General features: G+C 39.2%; 2 protein-coding genes across 3 annotated transcripts in view; one reads left to right on the top strand and one right to left on the bottom strand.

The window, feature by feature from the left end:
- The window catches only part of Itga4 (integrin subunit alpha 4), a 73209-nt gene extending 55069 nt beyond the window's left edge, over nt 1-18140 (top strand). Inside the window, exons 18-29 of the mRNA XM_052182782.1 lie at nt 4333-4483; nt 5577-5672; nt 6271-6350; nt 6637-6726; nt 8709-8799; nt 10890-10997; nt 11635-11760; nt 12906-13025; nt 15512-15610; nt 16013-16132; nt 16549-16678; nt 16766-18140. Of these exons, the coding sequence (XP_052038742.1) occupies nt 4333-4483; nt 5577-5672; nt 6271-6350; nt 6637-6726; nt 8709-8799; nt 10890-10997; nt 11635-11760; nt 12906-13025; nt 15512-15610; nt 16013-16132; nt 16549-16644 (1177 nt within the window). The 3' untranslated portion in view covers nt 16645-16678; nt 16766-18140. The remainder of the gene's footprint in view (nt 1-4332; nt 4484-5576; nt 5673-6270; nt 6351-6636; nt 6727-8708; nt 8800-10889; nt 10998-11634; nt 11761-12905; nt 13026-15511; nt 15611-16012; nt 16133-16548; nt 16679-16765) is intronic.
- Nucleotides 18141-19070: 930 nt separating this feature from the next.
- The window catches only part of Cerkl (ceramide kinase like), a 97427-nt gene continuing 93863 nt past the window's right edge, over nt 19071-22634 (bottom strand). For both annotated transcript variants that reach the window (XM_052182784.1, XM_052182783.1), the window contains 2 exons: nt 20034-20212; nt 19071-19196 (listed from right to left, as the gene is read on the bottom strand). In XM_052182784.1, the coding sequence (XP_052038744.1) occupies nt 19115-19196; nt 20034-20212 (261 nt within the window). In that variant the 3' untranslated portion in view covers nt 19071-19114. The remainder of the gene's footprint in view (nt 19197-20033; nt 20213-22634) is intronic.

Below are 22634 nucleotides of genomic sequence, written 5' to 3' on the forward strand. Positions count from 1 at the left end.
TTTAGGAAGCATAGAGTTGGGATTGTGGTAATTGTGCAAAATAGCTTAAAGTAGAAACTAGAGCAAGAGCCTTGCTGACAACAGGAGCCGGGGGCCGCTCCGCTCGGCTGCTGTCTCAGAAGCTGGCTGCGGATGCTACCTTCCACCTTCTGTTGCCTGTCGAAGTGCCAACTTCTTTCCCAAAGGTGTTCAGTGACTAATGCTTTGGTTCCAAGCCAGAATATTTTATAAACGTCTATTTCTAAGCAGCTCTTGTACAAGTCTTAATTAAACTTTAATGTCAAGCTGAAGTTTACTTTTAGAGAACCTTGCAAGTCCCTTTGGTTGTAACTCGATGATAGAACAGTAGGGAAAAGGCAGTGAGGCTCGCTCTTCACCATTTAACAGGCGCTGCAAAGGAGAAGCTTGCGGTCTAAGTACAAAGGGTTACAACCTGAGCAAACCACACCACCTCTACCATGCTTGGGGAGCTCCTGATTACTCAGTGAAGCACCTCCGGGATGAGATGGTAGCCAGGGCAGAGAATGAGTGCTTGGTTATTTATTATATGTTTTTGTGCAGCTTCTCAAATCCAAGGCTCAGAAAGGAGATTTGGTTGACATAGGGTCTCCTTTCTTTCTCTCTCTTCTTCTCTACAGGGTGCTACAGGGGAGGTTAAAAGCTTGGGGCTGCGTCGCTTTCTCTCCTTCTGCATGGATTCTCAGGGAAAGCCTGTAGCCTCTGCCAGCTGAGATAAAGGGCCCTCTGTTGAACTCAGAATGGATGCAGGCATGTTGATGCATACCTGTAGTCACAGCATGCCAGAGCATGGGACGGGATCACACGTTCAAGGCCTGCTTGGCCTATGTAGAGCATGACTTTCTTCCACCAAAACCAGTACAACACAGAACAAAAACCGACAGCAAAGATAATAGATTTCAGTTGTCTAGTAACACCGCACGTTGCTTGTTGATTTGAAAGTTCTCATCAGTCATATAGGCTCTGGAACAGGAGCCACTGCGGTGGTTTTTATAAGGAGGCAGTTAGAGTTTCAATTTCTTGGGAAAATGCCCTCAGTCTCAGTTGCTCAACTGTACCAATGTAGTGCAAAAGTAAGTATGGCTGGACTTGATGAAACCTTATTATGAAAGCAAAGGAATGATTTACCTTTGGGCTGCAGTGTCCAGATGCCCGCTTTGTTGACCGTCTTGCTTTTCGAGAGGTATTCACTTAGTAAAGCTTTCTTTTTCCTAGGCTAAAAGAACGTTCTTACAGTATATTGTTATTTACCTGGTATAATTTAATTTAGTTCCCTAAACAAGGAGTCAGACATCTTAAGCAGTTAATCTTGTAAAATAAAAAGGTTTTTATTAGATAAACATAAATACAGGGTGGAAAGATAGGAGGAATGTAAAGGGGTGATACACAGAACAGCCACATATATGTATTCAACATGAGGCTATTATAGTTCTCCATGAGAAACTGCTGAAACCCTGCCCACCACTGAGTGGGCAAATCAGAAGGCAAGTGACTAAGTAGGGTGGAACACAGACATAAATGACAAGCAATTTGCAAACACCAATTTAAACTAATTTCACAAAGTTTAAACAAAAGAAACTATATTCAGAAAGACAGCCACAAAGGATTGCATCTAATTAGATTTGTATGAGATACAAAACTGGATAAGACTGGAGTGTAGATTTTAAGTTAGTGGTCGTTTAGGGAGGCTCCCAGTGTATTGTCTGTGTGCATGGTGTCTTTTCTTAGTTTGCATGCCAGCCTCCTACATGAACTCAGTTTACCACAGTTAATGAGTTGTACCTTAGGATGTTTGCTTCCTTCTATACAAACAGCTTTGCTATGGGAAACGATTAGAATAACAGGAGCAAAATCTTTAAGTAGTAAGTTTAGCTTCTTACAAATGTACTTAGGGTTTTAAATGAAGAGAAAGGACTTTAAGCTACAACTTTGTTTATCCACTATGGTGTTCAGAAGAATTAATAATTTTGGGAAGTAACTTTTCCTTTCCACTACTGATTTTGCTTTAGTGAACAGCATCACTAATGTGGTCATTTCAGGAACTCTGCTACTGCTAACAGATGTGGACCAGGGTGGAAATCACATGACTACATAGTGTTGGACATTTGAGTTTCTTGATAAGCCATCTGAAATGTTTGTATCATTCAGGATATGCAAGCACGCTCTCTAGCTGCAATTTTACAGAATATATATTGAAGAATTCATAAGCCTTTAAAAGTGAATAATGTATCCAATAATATTTTGGGATCTTTTACTTGTCTCTTGAATATAACCCAGCTATTTTCATCTGATATTTACTTTAAACACAGGTATGCACGCGCATACACACACACACACACACACACACACACACACACACACACACACACGCTAACTGTATTTGTTGGCTCTTAAAATCTCTGATATCCATAGTCTAGCCTCTTGCTTCCATGAACATTTAGCCTGGTGGTGAGAGACAACTGTGATTTGATATTGTAAAATGTGTTTCTCAGTGTTTCCTGAGAGTAAATGCTATTTAAGTTGAGCAAGTACAAGTTATGCTGGTGCATAATGAGGAGAAGACCCTCAGGTTGGAGGGGAGCTTGAAGGAAGTCAGAAAGCTTCTTGTGTTTGGCAGCTGCTTGAATGTAGGTAGAGCTAAAACAAAGGGATGCCCTGTGCAGTGGGTGGTGAAACAAGGGCGGGCAGGCCCTGGAGTGTCTCAGTGTTGTGCTGAGAAGCAGGGACTCTTCTATCACAGTCACTGCCATGGGCATTGCTTAGTTGGTCCTGTTGGCACAATGGCTGAGTGATAGGAGAACAGAAATCAGAGGCATAATCTATGTAAACTCCACAATGGTCCAACTGTATTTTCAAAAAGATCTTGAAGAGTAGCAAACCCAAGTATCATATGAATAGAAAAGCAAAGACCAGCAATGCTTTTCCCATCTCTGGCAAAAGTAGGTCCTTCCCTCCTCTCCAAGAGCTCATCATTCACAAGTTTCTGGTGTATATTTAACTGTTGTTTACAGTTGGTTTGAAATGGGTCTTCTCGCTTTCCTGTGAGGTGGGCAAATATGCTTTTAACATTTTTTGTTAAAATGCTTTGCGATAAAGCAACAAAGTGGCTGGCTGGCTCACTGCCTGGGACCCTCAGTTTTGCTCAGTGATTATCTGTCTCTGAGTATCCCTTTCAATCAGAGATCTTAACGTGTTCCTAAGAATCCTTTTATACATCCTGCTGTTAGACCATCTCCACCTGGTTCCTTTGGCATACATTCTTTTCCAGTTTGAATTAATTAACCCATTTTTTTTCTAACTTTGGAATTACTAGATGACAGTGGGGAAAGCTTAGAAAAACAAAACATACTGTAACTGAAAGTTATGAGGGCTTTTGTTTTTCCTGCCTGGAAAAGATGACACTGTGCTCTACAGAGGTGAGCACTTGGCTTAAAGGTTTACAATAGTCTAGCTCTCTACCTTTTGCCATCTTCATTATGCTTGAAGTGCTTCATATTCTAGGGCTTTCATGGGATGTGCATATTCTAAAACTTCACTGAAGAGTAATTTTACCATTACACCAGATTGGATTGCCAAGGCCTAGCCAAGCTAATTGAAGTTGAGTCCCTAACCCTGGAGGCTTTTTTTTTTATTCGATATAATTTATTTACATTTCAAATGATTTCCACTTTTCTAGCCCCCCACTCCCTGAAAGTCCCGTAAGCCCCCTTCTCTTCCCCTGTCCTCCCACCCACCCCTTCCCACTTCCCCGTTCTGGCTTTTTTAAAACCTGTATTCATGTGTCCAGATCTCTTAGTGACTTGAATTTTGTAGTTCACAGGACATTGAAGCATTTCTGCAATTTAGCCTTGACTTTGAACTAAGTCTTGTCAGAGGCAACCTACTCCAGGGATTCAGTCTCCTTCAAACAAGCCTCTGTGCCACCACCTGAAGGCCAGAGGAGTTCTATCGTTTAACTAAAATCCTCACATGTTGCCCACTCACCCTTTCCCTTCTTCTAATTTTGGCTTGAGTAGCATCTAGTTCAATGTCTTATCAAAGACTAAATAAAAATCATGAGCAAAGTGTCAGTCAAGCAAGACGGCATTAAAACAAAAGACCATTTACAATGACTAATTAAAAACCAAACAAATAATAGTATCAAATTTGTTATTTGGGAGCAACTGGTTGAACATGTCTGAAATATGAGAAATTGAAGCTTTAACTCTGTTTGGATGAGATCATTCCGTGGCTGTTTTTCTAAGTTAATAGTTTATGTGCATGAATATTTTATATGTGGATGGAGAATTTTTACTTCCCTTCCTTAATTTTTAGGCCCTATGAAAATAAAACCTATCTTGCTGTTGGGAGCATGAAGACCATAATGTTAAATGTGTCCTTGTTCAATGCTGGAGATGACGCTTACGAAACCACTCTGAACGTCCAACTCCCCACAGGCCTTTATTTCATTAAGATATTAGACCTGGTAAGTGCTAGAAACCACAATGGTGGGACGTACTCAAGATTAAAAACAAATGTAAATGTCATAGTTACTCTTCTCAACTAGTGTAGACAACTGAAGTTTTCCTCTCAATGTTTAGACATCACTCAGTCTCTGGTTATTTGGGGATCTTTTTCCTACCCTTGCTCTGAGACACAAGGGATCTAAGTGGAAAGGAAAGCTTCCTTCCTTCCAGTGTTAGGAGCGAATTCCTTGGGCACCACAGATTATTCCCTGCCACATGTTTTTAAGGTGCTGATGATGCTTATCTCAGAGCAATAGTCCTCCTCCATGCTAAGCTAAGTACCCAGAATTCCTGCACCACACTTTAAGCCAATGTACTCAGCCCTCATCCAGTATTTCTGAACTATCAACCTTTCTCAGCCTTTGAAATCCTGCTTTCAAGCCAGGTCTTGGAGTAGTCATGGATCTCATGTGTACTCCAGGCATGTGTACACGGGACTCATTAAATGATTGACACTTCAGTGATTTTTTAGGAGGGTTGGGTCACAAAGAGGAAAGCCCCCAGGACATTTGCCCTGAAATTTCCCTAATCTCTAGCCAGTTAACCCCAGGAATCTTTCTCCTTTTAAAGGTTGGTATTTTCCCATTTCTCTAGATCACCAAGAAGCTATTTCAAAAGGGGGAGGATAAATTCTATGGACTCAGAGCCTCTACTTTAATATATTTCTACTATGATTGCACTTGCTACAATTTAATAATTTAAACACATTTCAGATAAAGTAGACAGAAGGAAAAATGGACTTTGTGGCCTCTTTGCTCCCCGATGCTTCAAAGAATTCCCTCTTTAGACAAAGAAAGAAACAGGAGAGTTCACATCCAGGAGCTGTTCATAGAGGACTCACATGGGTATTAGTGCTGTGTATTGCCTATGCATAGACCTTTCTATCACTTACTATAATAATTCTAAATATTATCAGGCTAAGCAGACAATGGTTTCCTAAGAGTATTTCTATAATGGTTGTTCTTAAAAAAAACCATCCTCAAACATATTTTTATCAATGTCTAATTCTCTTTCTTCCCAAACTAATTGTATTATCTTTTTTTTTTCCTTTAGGAAGAGAAACAAATCAACTGTGAAGTGACGGAGAGCTCAGGCACAGTGAAACTTGCTTGCAGCCTTGGTTATATATATGTGGATCGTCTCTCCAGGGTAAGCATTTAGCATTTTCATTGGCTAATTGGAATATGTTTTCCTACCTTTATGCTGCATGAAAATGTCTTTTTTAAAAACTTAGTTATGAAACTAAGTGAGATCAACTTGTCTTGCAGTCTGATCTTTGTTATTTATATTCTTGGCAATGTTCCTTGTTTGGGGTGAGGGTAGGGGGTTGTGGGGTGAGCAGAGAACCTGTTTATGTCAAGACAGGAAAACAAATGTGTCAATCAGAATTTGTTTTGCCTGCTCACTCTTTCTCGACACCCCCACCCCCAGCCCAGGTGGCCCTGTCTGCCAGGCATGTTACCTCTGCTGCACAAAAAGGTGTTCTTGGCAAGCGTCCCCAACCAAGTCGTTAAAGCATCTCTGATGGTGTCCGTCTGGGCCTGCCAGGCTTTACACTCAGAGAAGGCTTTGTTTCTGAAAGTGATGCATTGAAACGTTCACACCTTAAACCCAACAGTTTCTATGCGAGGTAGAACTTCTGCCGTATCAAGAATATTCCACTGTTTTAAGAAATAAACAAACAAAAAAAGAACTATAAAAAATATACTTCATATTAAAAACTGGCTCTGTCCTCTTTCCTTTGCAGATAGACATTAGCTTTCTCCTGGACGTGAGCTCACTCAGCAGGGCAGATGAGGATCTGAGCATTGGCGTGCATGCCTCCTGGTAAGGTTCAGTGTGCAAGAAGCAATGGTCACAAAGGACAGGCACCATTCTGGTGATGGCTTTAAGGGCTCCAGGGTGCTGTGTTCTGATCATTTTCTATAAATCACAACCTACAAATAATGAGAGCAATGTCTACTGACCCTTCCCTACAGTGTCTCCCTGTCATTTCTATTCCTATTCCCATCTCCATCACTACTGAATAGAATAGCGCTCTATTAAGTCTTCATAGTTTGCAGCAAGTGCTCTCTGATGCTGGGTTTCCATGAGGCTTTCTGTGTTTCTACAGTGAAAATGAGGGCGAATTGGACCAAGCGAAGGACAACAGAGTGACCTTAGTGATACCTCTAAGGTTCGAGGTGATGCTGACTGTTCATGGGTAAGTACAGACAGAGGCCTTGGGATTAAAGATGATTCTCTCCACCATTGTTTTTTCTTGTATTAATGAAAGAAGCCTGCTTGAACATGTTTAAGTGGAAAGGATACTGTGTCCCTGTGATTGCCTCTGAGTACAGCAGCTTGATTGGTGATTCATTATTTTAATCCGCTCTGTAATCTCCTCTGATGCAACATCAAACTCATGGCCAGCTGCTGGAGATTTCGTACTGGAAGAGTCCCAATATGCTTCCAGTGGGCCATGGTCATCCACCAGCTCGTCACCGCCACCAAGGGGCTCAGTTATGTAGCATGCAGCTTGCGGCATCGTGCCCAGTGGCCATGGAGGGGGTGACACAAAGAACGGTGCCCTTGGCTGATCTGCTGCTCTCAGAACCCACGTCTACGTGTGTGGCCAAGGACCAAGACAAGAGTGAGCTTTCTCTCTTGAACCCTGAGAGTGCTCTGCAGTAAGAATTCCGGGGCCAGCTTGATGGTTTCCTTGTGGTCTTAGTCAGTACTGAGCGGATCCTTCTCAGATACAAATGTGTGGATAGTCTGAAAGAGGGGAATGACAAAATCTCTAAGCAAGCCACTGGCACGTGTTCAAGCTTTAAGTTTGTGTTTTAGGCATTTTTTTTCTTGTTTCTCCCTGTGTGGTCCAGACTGGCCTGCAACTTGTGTAGATCAGAAGGATGTTTTTGAACTTTTGGTGATTTTCCTGGCTCTGCATCCTGAGTTTATATATATGTGCCACCATGCCCAATAATCATTACATCAGTAATTTCTCCCATATCCATTCTGCCTCCTTCAATGCCTCCAAATTCATGTCATCTTTAGAGAAAATAACCCACAAGTTCCAATTTATAATATTCACACTCCTGAGTGTGGTGCCACCCACTGAAGTGTTTTCGGAGCGACCCCCCCCCCCACACACACACACAAAGAATCCTGACTTTCCCACCCCAGAAAGCCTTAGCTGTCCCCAGCTTTTTTGGTTAGAGGGGGCACCCATGGGTCCCTTCCACTTCATCCTAGATACATGCACACATTTTTAACACACTAGAAGGTATGAATTACAGAACAAAATGGGTAAATGAATTTTAGGTGTTGCTCTAAATATGATGTATCCTTTCATCATTTTATCCATGCATGAGGAAGGCATCCAACTGCACTTAAATGTCAGTTTCTGTAACTGAGAGAATTGAGTATCAGTTGTATGAAGGAAGGAGAGAGTGGTCCTTCTCAGAGAAGCAGATGGTAAAGTCAATGGTAAAGCAAATCACAGCTGATTGGTCTCCTTGCACTGAGTATACAGCCTACTAGATTTTTCACATGATGAGCACCTCTATCTCCCCTGTTAGTATTTGGGATAAAGATAATAAGCATTAAACTGAAGAAGTATGTACTTTTCCTGCCTCCTAGATCCCTAATTGGTAATTATCGTTTATTAGCTGTTGGCTATGAGTGACTTACGGAGCAGGGGCTTCTCCTGAACTGCACTTTCTTGGTGCTTGCTGCTCTATACATTTATCTAAATGCAAGACTTTAAAAAAAAGTTGAAAAACTTACCTCTTAGCAAACACTTCCCTGTATAAGTCAGTGTTTGACTTGTTAACCAGGCATTTGCACACCTGCAGTCATCAGTAAATAATGAACAGGTTTGATTGGCCTACCACACCCCTGCAGCAAAGAGAAGGAGTCAGCTAAGATTTTTCAAGTGTGCATGAATTGTTCTAGGGCTGAAAAAGTGCAAATGGCAACCATCCAGCAGGTGTGGGGAAGGCAGGCAAGTGCACATATTGGCTAGAATAGGCATGGCCGCCTGGGATTCCGGTTCCATCAGTTGTTAAAGGTTTTATCAGACCAAGAAACCAAAAGGATTCTGCGTGGCCTTGCAGATGTGCTGCACTCCACCTCTAAAGATGGAAGGTACAGTCTCTCATCAGAAAGGCAGGACATTCACGTTGCCCTTGTTCCCATCAGGTTTGTGAACCCAACTTCATTTGTGTATGGATCCAGTGAGGAAAACGAGCCAGAGACATGCATGGCAGAGAAGCTGAACCTCACTTTCCACGTAAGCAAAGCTGATTTCGTTGACGTTTATAGCAGATGGGAATTTCTATCTGCACAGTGTCCCTCAGCCTCAGTGATGCTGCTGGGCTATGGTATTGGGAATAGGCCCTTTCCTTTAAAGCTATTTACTGTTGCTTTTCCCATTTCTCTTGTCCCAAACTTTTCCTCAGTAAGATATGTGAGTTTCTCAAACAAGCAGACTTTGGCAATCTCTTGACCATTCTAGAGATACTTTCAAGGCAGATAAGCCAAAGGAGAACATGGCTGGCGGCAAATCAGGAAATCTATGGTTGGTTCAGGCTCTTTAACAGGCTCAGCATTACCAAGTCCTGAAAGCATTTACCTTCCATTTCTTGAGGATCAACATAGTTGGTTTGCCTTCCAAGCTTCAGGATTAGGACAGATATTAATACTTCGTTGTGATGATAGTATTCAATAATCTCTTTTTAGTTCAAAAGGACTATCCTCATATATAAGTATACACACACACACACACACACACACACACACACACACTTTACCAATATCAAACTGACTTTTGAAAATTTAGCTGTTAAGCAGAAGTTTTGGCTGTGTCACAGGTGATAAGATACAATGTTTACAAAAATATTTGTTTTAAGCAACAGCGCTGTTCAAACATTGATTAGTATAGCAATGTATAGATTGCAAGTCTTTATTAGATAGTGAAAGTGCCAGTGCTTTCCTTACTAGGGCAAGCTTACCCAATATGACTGACAAGAAATGCAAACCAGGCACAGACTGGAAGAGCTACAGTGAGGCTGAGACTATGTCAAGTTTATCGTATTCAATTCAATTTTTTATACCTTTATTGGCAATGGAATATAATAGTGATTTCCAGGATCAATGCTATAGCAGTTGCCAGGATACAATGATGTTTACAAGCTACCCAGGGTAAACAAGAAAAATGTCTAAGATCTTTTGTCCTGTCAAGTTCTAAGGAACACAGAGAAACCCAGATCTTCAAAAAATAAGTCTTGAAATGAAATTCTATCACATCTACATCGCGTAATATTTTTTGTTGCTTAGTTTTTGTTTGTTTGTTTTGGTTACTTTGTATTTCAATTGAAGACCTAAGAAATTCTCATGAAAACTCAGTGAGTGTTTTGATAAATGAAGACAGAAACCAGGTCATATTTTGTGCTGGCTATTCATTACTTTGCAATTATTACTTAATTATGTGTAATTAAAGTGTGATGGAGTCAAAGCCAAATGGAGACACTTGCAGCTTGAACTCATGTGGGGAGTCTGCTCAAGGACAGAGGGGTCCTTGGAGGTCTGACCACCGTCAGGGATGAGAGACAACACATAGTTGTATGTCTGTGGTTCTGTGTTCTGGTGATGTGTTCCTCTGTCCAAAGGGCTATGGCCCAGCAGCTCTCCCAGGCACAGGGCCCCCCTTGTTCACTCATGTCATCTGCATTCCCATGACTTCAGGTCTGTCTGTCGTCCCTTTTCATCCAGGTACCGTGGCACAACTTTTTCATGACTTGTATCATTTTTATAATTAAGCTCCTGAACAGGAAGACTGTTTTGTCTTAAATCTTCCCTTTTCAAAGATCTGTGATCTCCACATTTATGGAATGAAATACCATCACCTAGATTGTCTTTGAGGGTTAGTGACATGTTGTGTTTTCTTAAAGCCAAGTAATATGTCACTTCCCAATTTTTAAACATTATAGCATCATAGTTAACCTGATTAAAATAGACTTCTGGTCAACCTCACAGTAGAGCCTTTAAATATATAATTTTAAATAAATATTAACCTCTCATTGGTTTTGTATTTTGAGACAGGGTCTCTTATGGCCTCAACTTGTCATCTCTTATTTAAGACTAGTTTTGTGACAAAATACAGCCAGGAAAAAAAAAAAACAACCACCAAAAACTTAAAATAATGTGAATTGAAACTGATTAAACTAGGAAAAATCTGACTACTATTCTGTCTGCTTTGTTGTGTGTCTGCCAACTACATACCCTTCACTGGATGGTGAATACTTGTCTTGAGGCTCAGTGGTTTCTCTGTTTGTAATTATGAAACAAAAAGCATTTAAAATTCTTTTCTTTCTTTTTCAGGTTATAAACACTGGTATTAGCATGGCTCCAAATGTTAGTGTGAAAATAATGGTACCAAATTCTTTTCTCCCTCAAAATGATAAGTTGTTCAACGTTTTGGATGTCCAGGTAACAGTCTGTTCCATCTGACTGACCTTGTTCTTCCTTTGTTATTAACTATTTTATATGACTTTCTTTGGGACATGAGCAGACAAGAAGTAATATAGTTAGTAAAATATTCCATAAAGCTTGAAGCCAGTATGGCAAGAACATAGAAGGAAGTCCTCTTTAAGGAAACATTTGAATCATTTCTTATGCTAGTATTTTAGTGTCTTATGATGTTTTTCTTTGTTTGTTTTGTTTTACCTATGAATATCAAGAAACAGCAATCACAAATAAATAAATAAATAAATAAATTCTCCTATAGTGAATTTGGAATCTATTTTGAAAATGTACTTTGATTCCAGATTTAGATGCTAGGATGTATAATTATAATATATTTTGCTTTGTGGTTTACATTGTTTTATGAAACCAAAGAAAATTTAAATTTAGGCTAATGTTTATCTGCCATTTGTCTTCCCCATTTCTAGAAAGTTGGACCATGATGTCAGAGTAGCACCAGCTATAATTTGTTTGGGGTTTTGTTTGAGGATTTGCCAGAGATTTTCTCGTATTTTAGTAAAAATAATCAATTGAAACTTCTAAAAGCATTTTATGTTAGCTCTATTCAAAGAGAGGTAATCCTTTTCTTGTTTTCTATCTTTAGGCAACTACTGGGCAGTGCTATTTTAAACACTATGGAAGAGAGTGTGCATTTGCACAGCAAAAAGGCATAGCAGCGACCTTGACCGATATAGTCAAATTCCTATCAAAGACTGATAAGAGACTTCTGGTGAGTTTCCACTCTTCGGATGTGAATTTCTCCCTTCCTACAAAGAACCAAAACATTCAAAACCAAATTCAACAGGGGTTTGTGCTGCCAGGAGAATGGTAATGGCTCTAAGCCTCAGTGGCATTCCCTCTAGTAAGGAACTAGCATGATGGAGTGCCAAGATGGGCCCAGGTTTAAGTGTGCACTGTAGGGCTTCATTACGTAGCAATTACTGCCCATGTGCCACCCAGACATCATCCCAGAACCCTCTTGACACCACGTCACCTTGGCAGCCATATTTATAGCACAAGCTTCTCATTCTCCCAATTTAGTGACTTTATGAAAGAAAATGGAGACATTGTACAACAAAAAAACAGAGTAGGTAACTTAGGGAGGAGACGTTAATTATGAATATCATCCTTTTCATCCTGACCCAAAAGGTTCAGTTACTAAGAATGATGAAACACATGCTACACATTAAACACACTGTGTAATTTATAACAAGAATGCTTGTGGTACTGAAGGAAAGACTGGTTATAAAAAGGACAGTTTTCTAAGTACTACTAAGAACACTTAAAAATACTTCCTCACATTCAGTTGTGTGAGTATGTAAAGGAAAGTATGTCAGTGTATGCCTAGAGAGGTCAGAGGACAACTTGCAAGAGACAACACTCTTCTTACATAAGGATTTGAACTCAGGTCCTCACATTTAGCAGCAAGTAATTTTACGTGCTGAAGAGCCATCTTGCTGGCACACTAAGATTTTTAATCTATGCAAAATATGTTTTACATTTTAAAATTCATATATGTACATTTATATACAATACAAATACACACACACACACACACACACATACACATACACAATTTTGTAAGAGAATTCAGGCATGCTACAGTGCATGCATGGTATTGAGAAAGCAACCACAGGTGTCAATCTCCCCTTTCCCTCCTCTAACTTGTTTGAGGCAGATTTTCCTTGTTTTGAGCCTGCTTCTCAAATTTTCTTTCTCCTATCTTGTGGTAGAAACAGTGGGACTATAAGAACATGTATTTCAGATATTTACATAATTGTGTGGCAAGATTCTATTCACTGAACCATCTTCTCCTGCTGCTTATTTTTTAAATGTAAAAAATGTTAACACCAGTGCTTTTACATTCTTTTCAAGTATTGCATGCAAGCTGATCAGCACTGTTTAGATTTCTTATGCAACTTCGGGAAAATGGAAAGTGGGAAGGAAGCCAGTGTTCACATTCAGCTGGAAGGCAGGCCATCCATCTTGGAAATGGTGAGTCTGAAATCATATAGATAACTTTGTGATGTGGATCTATAAAGCCAGTTATTTTTATGTAGACAGGATAGTATGGAAACATTCAAAAATTACATAGATAAGAATACAGTTTGAGAATAAAACCCAAATCTCTTTTTTACTACACTGACTGACAGAGATAAACTATAGCATCATTGGGTTTCATTTAGAAATCATGCAACTGTCTGTGAACTTAATTAAATGGAAGTTGACTATTCTACCTGTTCACATAGCCTTAAGTTACAGTTTCTCAATGGTTGTAATGCTGCAACCCTTTAATATAGTTTCTTATATTATGGTGGTAATCCCCAACATAAAATTATTTCATTGCTACTTTATAGCTATAATTTTGCTACTGTTATGAATTGTAATGTAAATATCTGATATGCAGGATATCTGATACATGACCCCTAAAGGGGTTGTGGCACACAGGTTGAGAGCCACTGCCTTAAATTATCCTTTAAAATGTGCTATTTAAAAACTAAAACAAAGAAGTAAACTTAAAATCTGATTTTAGAGAAAACAAAACGGAAACATCTAATTGTATCAACTAAACCTGGGTGTGGTGGCTCATGGCTGTAATCCCAGCACTCTGGAAGTAGAGACATTAGATCAGAAGCTTAAGATGATCTGGACTATGTAGTGAGTTCAAGTCCCTCTTGTACCACGTGAAATTCAGTGTCAAATTGAAAAAAATAAACTGTAACAAAATTCTGGAACAAAAATACATTTTTAAAAATAACAAATTTTGAAACTTCAAATAAAAGAGGAATTAAGAGTATTTTGGATTTTTTTTCCTCTAAAGAGCACATTTTAAAAAGAGCTCTCAGATGACAGGAGAAAATTTAAAACACTGATTCAGTTTCTCCATCTGGACAGTGTGGATAATGACAGTGACGAGTGGTGTAGATAAGGCCAGCCAATAGATTTGCAGAGTGGGACAAATTTTGTTCACATGTCTTAGTTGACCCTTGCTGTACTGGCTGGTTTTGTGTGTCAACTTGACACAGACTGGAGTTATCACAGAGAAAGAAGCTTCAGTTGGGGAAGTGCCTCCAAGTGGAGATCCAGCTGTTGGGCTATTAGTGATCAAGCGGGTCGGGACCCTTGTGGGTGGTGCCACCTCTGGGCTGGTTTTCTTGGGTTTTATAAGAGAGGAGGCTGAGCAAGCCAGGGGAAGCAAGCCAGTAAGGAACATCCCTCCATGGCCTCTGCATCAGCTCCAGCTTTCTGACCTGCTTGAGTTCCAGTCCTGACTTCCTTTAGTGATGAACAGCAGTGTGGAAGTGTAAGCTCAATAAACCCTTTCTTTCCCAACTTGTTTCTTGGTCATGATGTTTATATAGGAATAGAAATCCTGACTAAGGCACTTGCCCATGATAGCCAAAAGAAATGGAGCTACTATATGTTCAGTAGCCCTTTTTTAAATTACCACACAGTGGTCAAAGGAATACTCATCAGATAGCAGAGCGAGAAAGAGAGATCCATTCATCTTAGCTTCAGATATGCGTAAAGTCCAGAGACCAGCATCAAGCCATTCAGCTGTGATATCTGCCTCTCATATGTCCCAAGTTTCTCAACAGAGGCCCTACTAACGCAGTGGACAGAACATCCTTTGTTATCAGACAGCCATGCACACTGCAGGGCATTTAGGAATGCCCTTCACACCAAGCAGTTCTTGCCACTGTTCACACCCCTACAGCCAAAGTTGTCCCAAGGCACTACATACTGTCCCTGGAGAATAAGTCCTCCTGTTGAAAGAATGCTGTAGACCTAGGTGAAGTTTGAAATTTCTAGCTCTAAAGACAATCTTTATCCAGTAGATTTTAGCATTTGAGGGACAATAGATCTCCTTAAGAATCTGTAAGCAAGGACCAAGGTGTAACTCATTGGAATAATGCTTGCCCAACACGCACAAAGCCCTAGGCTCAATCCCCAGCACTGAGCACTGGTGTGAACTAGGCATGTAGTGTGCACACTTGTAATTCAAGCAGTTAGATTAGAAAATCAAGGTCATTCTCCAAGAAAGAAGAAAGAAAAAAGAAAGAAAGAAAGAAAGAAAGAAAGAAAGAAAGAAAGAAAGAAAGAAAGAAAGAAAGAAAGAAAGAAAAAGGATTACATTAGCAAAATTGTTCAGTGGTTAAAATACTTCCCTCAAGCATAATGACCAGCAGCACTGTGGTAGGAAAACCACCTCCAATAAATGTTCATCTATCTCCACATGTGCATAAAAGCGAATAATAGTACTATTTATCTTTAAAATTATATGTAAACAGTATGTTCTTATTCACCCTCTATAAATACACCCCTCCATGAAATAGAGGATCATTCCTTTGAGCCCAAAGGAAGTCACTATAATTTTAGTAAGTTAAAGAAATTCTAGATAGCAAAAAATGGCATTTCTTTTGATATGTCTCCATGCATGGACTATGGATCAAACTGTTGATGATTTCTTTTCAAAACAGGATGAGACCTCATCACTCAAGTTTGAAATAAAAGCAACAGCTTTCCCAGAGCCACACCCAAAAGTTATTGAACTAAACAAGGATGAGAACTTGGCCCATGTAAGACCCTCTCTCTTAGGTGCTGCGTGAAGGCTGCATGGGGAATAGTTGGAAGGTGTTTATAAGTGTGGCCTTTGGGGGATCTGAGGCAGTAGTCAGCATGTCACCAGGCCATAGAAGACTTTTAACTCTTTACCCAGAGGTGGCATTTCCAGCCACTCTGGGGAGTACACAGAGAGCTCTCTGGAGACATGATTTGGTAGTGGTGAGAATGGGAAGGATGGAAAGAGCTATAGAGAATTCCATTCATTATGCTAAACAGTTTCCAGGGCTTGGTAGGGCTGAGACTAGAGCAGGACATGGTAGACAGTTCTGATCTCTGTGGAGGCCTGGGACACCTTTCAAGGGAAATATCAGCAGCACTATCTCTGAGTGTGTGTTTCCTTTACTTAATTTGTGTAGGTTTTCTTGGAAGGGCTCCATCATCAAAGACCCAAACGGCATTTCACCATTGTGATTATTACCACCAGCTTGCTGCTTGGACTTATTGTACTTTTATTAATTTCATGTGTTATGTGGAAGGTAATCCTTTAATAATTATTAATTCCATGTGTTATATAGACAGTGTGCCTTTAATAGTTACCAATAGTACACTACTCAAAATACCTTTATTTCTCAAAGCCAATTATTTCAATATTTAGTGTTCTCTTTTTTTCATTGCTATCTGAATGTTTAACACTGATCATCTGTTTATTCTAACTTCACTGTTTGGGAAAATGTGGATAATGTCAAATGTCAATGTGTAGGGGAGTGCATATATATCACAGAGAAGTCCTGTGTTGTCAACACTGCATGGTCCATGCTGATCATCACTGTTTACAACTGTTTTCAGAGCTAGGGAAACCTGGGCAAAGTTAAAAGTATTATACACTGAGTAGATATTTGATGTGATTGTTATGGATTCAGAACTAGACACTTGTCTTCTAATCTGTTTTCAGGCTGGATTCTTTAAAAGACAGTACAAATCTATCCTACAAGAAGAAAATAGGAGAGACAGCTGGAGTTATGTCAACAGCAAAAGTAATGATGACTGAAGATTTCTAAATAGAGAGAACTGAAAAAATTCAGGTTAGGAAAAAATAAATCCTTTTCATAAGATCCATGATAATTCTCTTTTTCTGTCAACTTATGATTTTGTAACACACTCTGTCTTAGTGCAGGGGAAATCTTCAAGAATGAAGGTACACAAAGGTTGCTCATCAGCAGTTAATGGATGAGAGGAGCAAAACACTAAAGCTCTGGTTGTACCCAAGAGGCGAACTGTTGAAGACAATTTAAAGTGAAAATAACTCCAGATTCAGTTGGACCAACTTACAAGGAATGATCTTTCAATGAAATATTTCTGACTAGGTGGGCTCACCTCAGTGAAATGGTTGCCATGATATGGAAATTGGTTGGCTTTAAATACTTTTGATTTATCTTCAAACTATGATCATGATCTTTGAAGCCACTGAGACCCTTTCAAATACCTGTTCCCAGATTGTCTAATGGATAAATCATTTAAAAGCAAAGGATGTGAAGGCTGCCATTGGTAGCAGGGCATCACCGGGCTGTGTCCCTACAGCTCTTTTACTCTACAGATAGGAATTGTAAAAATCCTGAAGAACAGAATCCATTTGCAGTGAGATGGCTTCTAGAGAAAGGGTCAGCTGTGGATACTTCTGTGCATGTACATATACTTTTTCAAAGGATAAAAAACTCAATCTACATCTTTCCTTTATCAAGATCACCCAGGAATAATTTGCTCTTTTCAAATTCTCATTTGTAATACCAATTCTTAAGAATCTTATCTTCATAGCAGATTATAAATATTGCACTTTAGCCAAAATACAGTGATATTATATGAACTGCAGGCCACTGTGCAAAGAGAGATTTAGGAACCAATATTTCATAAAACATTCACTGGTTCAAATTAAGCAAACATGAGTATCTGCTAGGATATTGTTGTTTTACTTGGTCTGGTTAAATATACATAAACTACGACTCTAAAACACCACATTGTGTTATAGAAATGGAGAGACAAAAATCACAGTTGGAACTGCAAATCACTGACCAAGTTTTGTGTGCAGTGACATCAAAATTCCCATGAGATCATGACTGTCTGATGTTGTTGCACAAGATTCTATTTTAAAAATGAACTAGATTCTACCTGGGTGTCATATAATTTGTCTGTAATTACAACCACTTTTGGAGTATTTATTTCATATATGTAGTTTGATAAATGTAAGTTTTCATCTGAATCTGTTATGTGTAAGCAAGCTATGGCCAGATTTTGAACATGTGCTGGAAAAGAGGGACATGCCTCAGTATTATGAAGAAAGATCGCTTTACAGGAAGTGTTTGCCGCCAGCTGGCCCTTCCTCAGATTTCCTGATCTGTGAGGGTGGCCTGTTCCCAAGTCTGTAGCTGAAGAGCAAGGGCTGGCTGACGCTGTCGAGGGAGGTTTTGAGTGCCGAAACTTGAGCACAGATCATCAGATCTGGGTGCGCAGAAACCATATTTAATTAAATGTTTATATTTTTAAGGGATACTTTTTGTGTAAAATGTATATGTTTATGTTTTTCTCATAAAAATTCAAGTAGTTATTTCATGATAATAGATATTAGATAATATGTCCAAAGATAATAGATAAGAAATATAGCCAAAGATAATAGATAAGAAATCAACATCATTTTAGACTTACCGTTTCAAGGGATGGTCTCTGAGGAAATTTAAACGTGTTTCATTACACTGAGAACCCACTCTCGCCTTTCAGGTACAAAAGAACACAGCTACCTCCTGGGCCACATTTTGCCCAGTTAGAAAGATATATTTTTATGTATATTTATAAATACAACTTAGAAGTTTACATATATAATAAGCTTTAAAATCTAGTTATTTCGCTGGGCAGTGGTGGCGCATGTCTGTAATTCCAGCACTGGGAGGCAGAGGCAGGTGGATTTCTGAGTTCGAGGCCAGCCTGGTCTACAGAGTGAGTTCCAGGACAGCCAGGGCTATACAGAGAAACCCTGTCTCGGAAAAAAAATCCAAAAAAGCAACAAAAAAAAAATTCTAGTTATTTCAAAAGATGCTGTTATGGGGTTAGGTAGTAGAATAGTAGCTTAAGAGGAAAGCATTTTTTTTATTAAGTGGATGTTCATGGTTAGATTAGTAGCTCCCTGCGAAGTCTGAAATTTTATGGAAGTTTTGTTTTCTCAGGTTACAGGAAATGCTAAAACATTACCTTCAACAATATTGATATAGCAAGCACAGTGTTGTTCAAGTTAGATCTAACAAACACCTTCCAAAAAAATCAGAATTTTGAATTTTTTCATTGATTTCATATTTTTATTTAGATATTCAAGTACCTAGTTACAATTTTAATTATATTAAAATATTTTAATTGCATTAAAATAGATACTTTAATTATATTAAATAGATATCTTCATTAAAATGCATTTTCTATTTGTATATATGTTGCATGCCAGATTCCTTCATTATAAATTTCTACTTTGCATTCTTCTTTCATATGCAATTACATGCTACTTTGCAGTCATTCATTTCTTCCAGGTTTCCTCCATAGAGCCTGATCAGTCTTGGGTGCAGCCTATAAAGAATAACATAGGCTTGATTATTTCGAGTCTCTGCCATTGTGATACTTCACATACCTCACATGTGTGGTACATAAAACACACATACAGATTGGCACACACTCCTAGCAGAGCCATAAGCCAGCAAGCTGAAGGACCTAAGACACCAACATCTGTGACCATTCCAGAGCACTCTTTAACCTTTCCTGCATTGTAAATATCCTCTAGCGCCTCTGTGAAGAGACAGTCATTTATTAACACCCCACCTAGCAGAGGCCCCTGCCCCTCCCATAGCACACTTCAGCCTGCTAAGACATTAAGCTTGCTAAGATTGAGTATGTAAGTTTCTACAGCTTTATACCCATTGCTTACTCTTGTTAACATAGATGTACAATGTGTTGAATGCTGTGTAAATATTTCATAGGCAGCACCATTACTTTATCTGCTGATGTGCCTAAAAACAGACCTTGAATAAAACTAGAACTTGATTAAAGCAAACTGTTCAACAGATTATTATGTGATATTAGAGCCCAGTTTGGCAGTGGTGGCAGGATGACAGGAGGGCTAGAGAGTGTGGCATTACATTAACATTATAAGACTTAAGAATATCCTCAAAGACAAACAATGTGAACTGTAAACACGTCTGTATCGTTTATACAAAATAATGATTTGCAGTGCCAGCATAAATGTTCTTATTGGTATTTATTGAACGATGTGCATATATTTTTTTTACAGTTTGCTAACTTTCTGAATTTTAATCTTATTCTTGGGCTTAGGAGACAGAACCCCCATTTTATATTATTGGTGTTACATCTGGTATTCTACACAGAGAGTCATAAAATAGTTGGGCTTACCTAATGTGAACCTCTGATGCCGCTTCCATTAAATCACCATCTACATTCCAAGGAAACCCATTTTCTGAAACAGTTGTGTGGTTTCCACCCTCCTCCTGTGGGCTGTATCCATTGCTATTACTCTTTGGATGAATTTTTACTTCTTCAATGGTATAAGTCTCCACAAATGGAAAATTGAACTAAATACAAATGAATGCAAACAATCATGATGCTTCATGGCAGCCCCTATTAGAATTCAGTTTCATCATCATAGTGATATCTTTATAGCTTTGATAGCCCAAGGTTGTCTGAAAAAGGAACCTTTTCCTACACCCATTCGTCTCAACTATATGGCCGTTTGTACCTGTGAAGAATTTCCCAAAACAATGATATCATAATTTGTAGTTAAAGACAGACTAGAAATTACAGCCTTAGTTAGCTGATGTGAAACAAACTCTAGCACACGTTTCACACTTGGGATTGGATACAGAAGAACTTAAATCTAAATTTGTAAACCTGACATGGAAAGTACATGAGAGAAAGAAAAGAAGCAAAACATGGCTTCCCGGGTGTTTGCCTGCCATTCTAACAAACTAATGGACACAAGGTAGAGAATAGCTACTAGCCATTCTAGAATGCCACCTGGTAATTAATGTGCAAGTTGTTCCTTTTCCTTCTTTGTCAAAGGAAATATCCCAGGTGGAGGAACAGCAATGAATCCTCAATTATATCTATAAAGACCCTTTTTACAAATAGGGTGCAGGGCAAAGGTAACAAGGGTTAAGACGGAATATCTGGGGTGGGGAACAGACATAATTTAGTCCATATCAGCCAGCCCTTGGAAACTCATGTCAAAACATAGCCTATGAAATGAATGATTATGCAGCAGCTTGTCTTAAGTACAAGGCAGATACAGAAAGATTTACACCCAGTGTGGGAGCTCTAACATAGTCATGGCATGCGAGTAGTTTCATGGAGAGAGAATTGAGTTGCTTAGAGCTGAGGTGAGCACGGAATCCACATTGTAACTCAGTTTATTATATACTGTAAGCTGTAGGGTCTCCTAGACCTTCATTCTGTGTATATAATAAGGGATTAGGGGAAATGCTGACCCTTAATTTGCTTTAAACAGCTTTTTAAATTTTGTGCTTCGTTGAGGTTTATATGCAGAAGGGAGAGGGGAGACTATGTTTACTAAGGGATAGTCCCAAAGCCATTATTTTAAAATATGAAATGATTAATGATTAGTAACTGTTTTTACAACAAAATTATTTGGCTATCTTAACTACTTTGAAGAACCCAATTACAAAAGGTTCACTATTCATTGTATGCCCTGCCCAAGAATTCCTCTGTTGAAGGCCTAATCTTGAATGCCTCTGAATATAACTGCTTTTGAAGATACGGTTTCTAAAAATGCAGTTACATTAAACACATATCTGTGTGGCAGAACCTAATTGGAAATGTGTGTTAAAAATATAGCTATAAAATGAATGATTATGCAGCAACTTCTCTTAAGTACAAGGCAGATACTGATAACTTTGCACCCAATGTGGGAGCTAATTCTTTCCTTGGGGTGATAGAAGTTTGAGAGTATTGAAAATACCAGGTATTCACATGTCCCAAGGGGCAGGCATATGAAAATACACTTAGAGGACAACCATGTTCCAAAGGGACAATGGCCTCATGTGATAGTGAACCGCCTGAGACCTTCTTCAAGTTGTAGCTTGGACTTGAAGTGAGAAAATGGTTTCCAAAAGACCATGGAGTTGATGTTGAAGAAATGGAAAGCTGCCCTTGGTAAAGAGGAGAAATCAGCTATTTTAGGAAAATTCTTCCAAGAGGATCTACAAAAGACAAGACAAACTAAAGATACATGAAGGGCTGTTACAATGAGTAAGGTTAGAATTTAGACCAGGGAGAGATACAAAACAGAACCAAGAGAAGCAGTTGATGCAATGTGAGAAATGGGGAGGGAGCATCAGAAAAGCTGCAGAATGAGGGGAGATGCTGTCATCTGAAGAAAGGGGAAGAGTCAAGGTCAGCCATGGCCCCATCGGACTGGGCAACCTGGGTGGTTTACAGACTTTACAGCATAAGGGAAGAACGGTGATCCTGCAGCTCTGAAGACCCAATCAGAACCTTTGCAAGGATGTGTGCTTAGAAGGCAAGTGATTGAAATAATAGGGACAAAGGGATCACACGGAAGAGAGGATCCTCGGAAGATGGGAGAGTTCATTTTAAAGTTTTTAAACCTTGCCTAAGGTGGCCTTGGAGAACAAAAAATGTGGGGAGAGAGAAGAGCTACCAAGAGGATGCAGTTAAAAGGGCCCCAAAGTGTAGTTTTATTCTGTTTTACAGGAGTCACTGCAAAAACAGCGAGGTTATCTTCAATCTGTTCTACAGCTGTTCACAAACATTGACATTCCAGCAATGAAAATACGGCTCAGAGGATGAAATGCTGAAACAATTCAGAATTTGTTTCCTTCCTACATACTAGCACTGTTACAGATTTACTGCACAGTACAGAATCCTGCAGTAACTAAGTTATATGTAGAATTTCTTATATGGCAAAGTGTTTTTTTAAATGCATTATATATAATTCATATTTCCATGTTGTTTGTT

The sequence above is a fragment of the Apodemus sylvaticus genome, chromosome 5, assembly GCF_947179515.1.
Source record: "Apodemus sylvaticus chromosome 5, mApoSyl1.1, whole genome shotgun sequence".
NCBI classification, from domain to species: Eukaryota; Metazoa; Chordata; class Mammalia; order Rodentia; family Muridae; genus Apodemus; species Apodemus sylvaticus.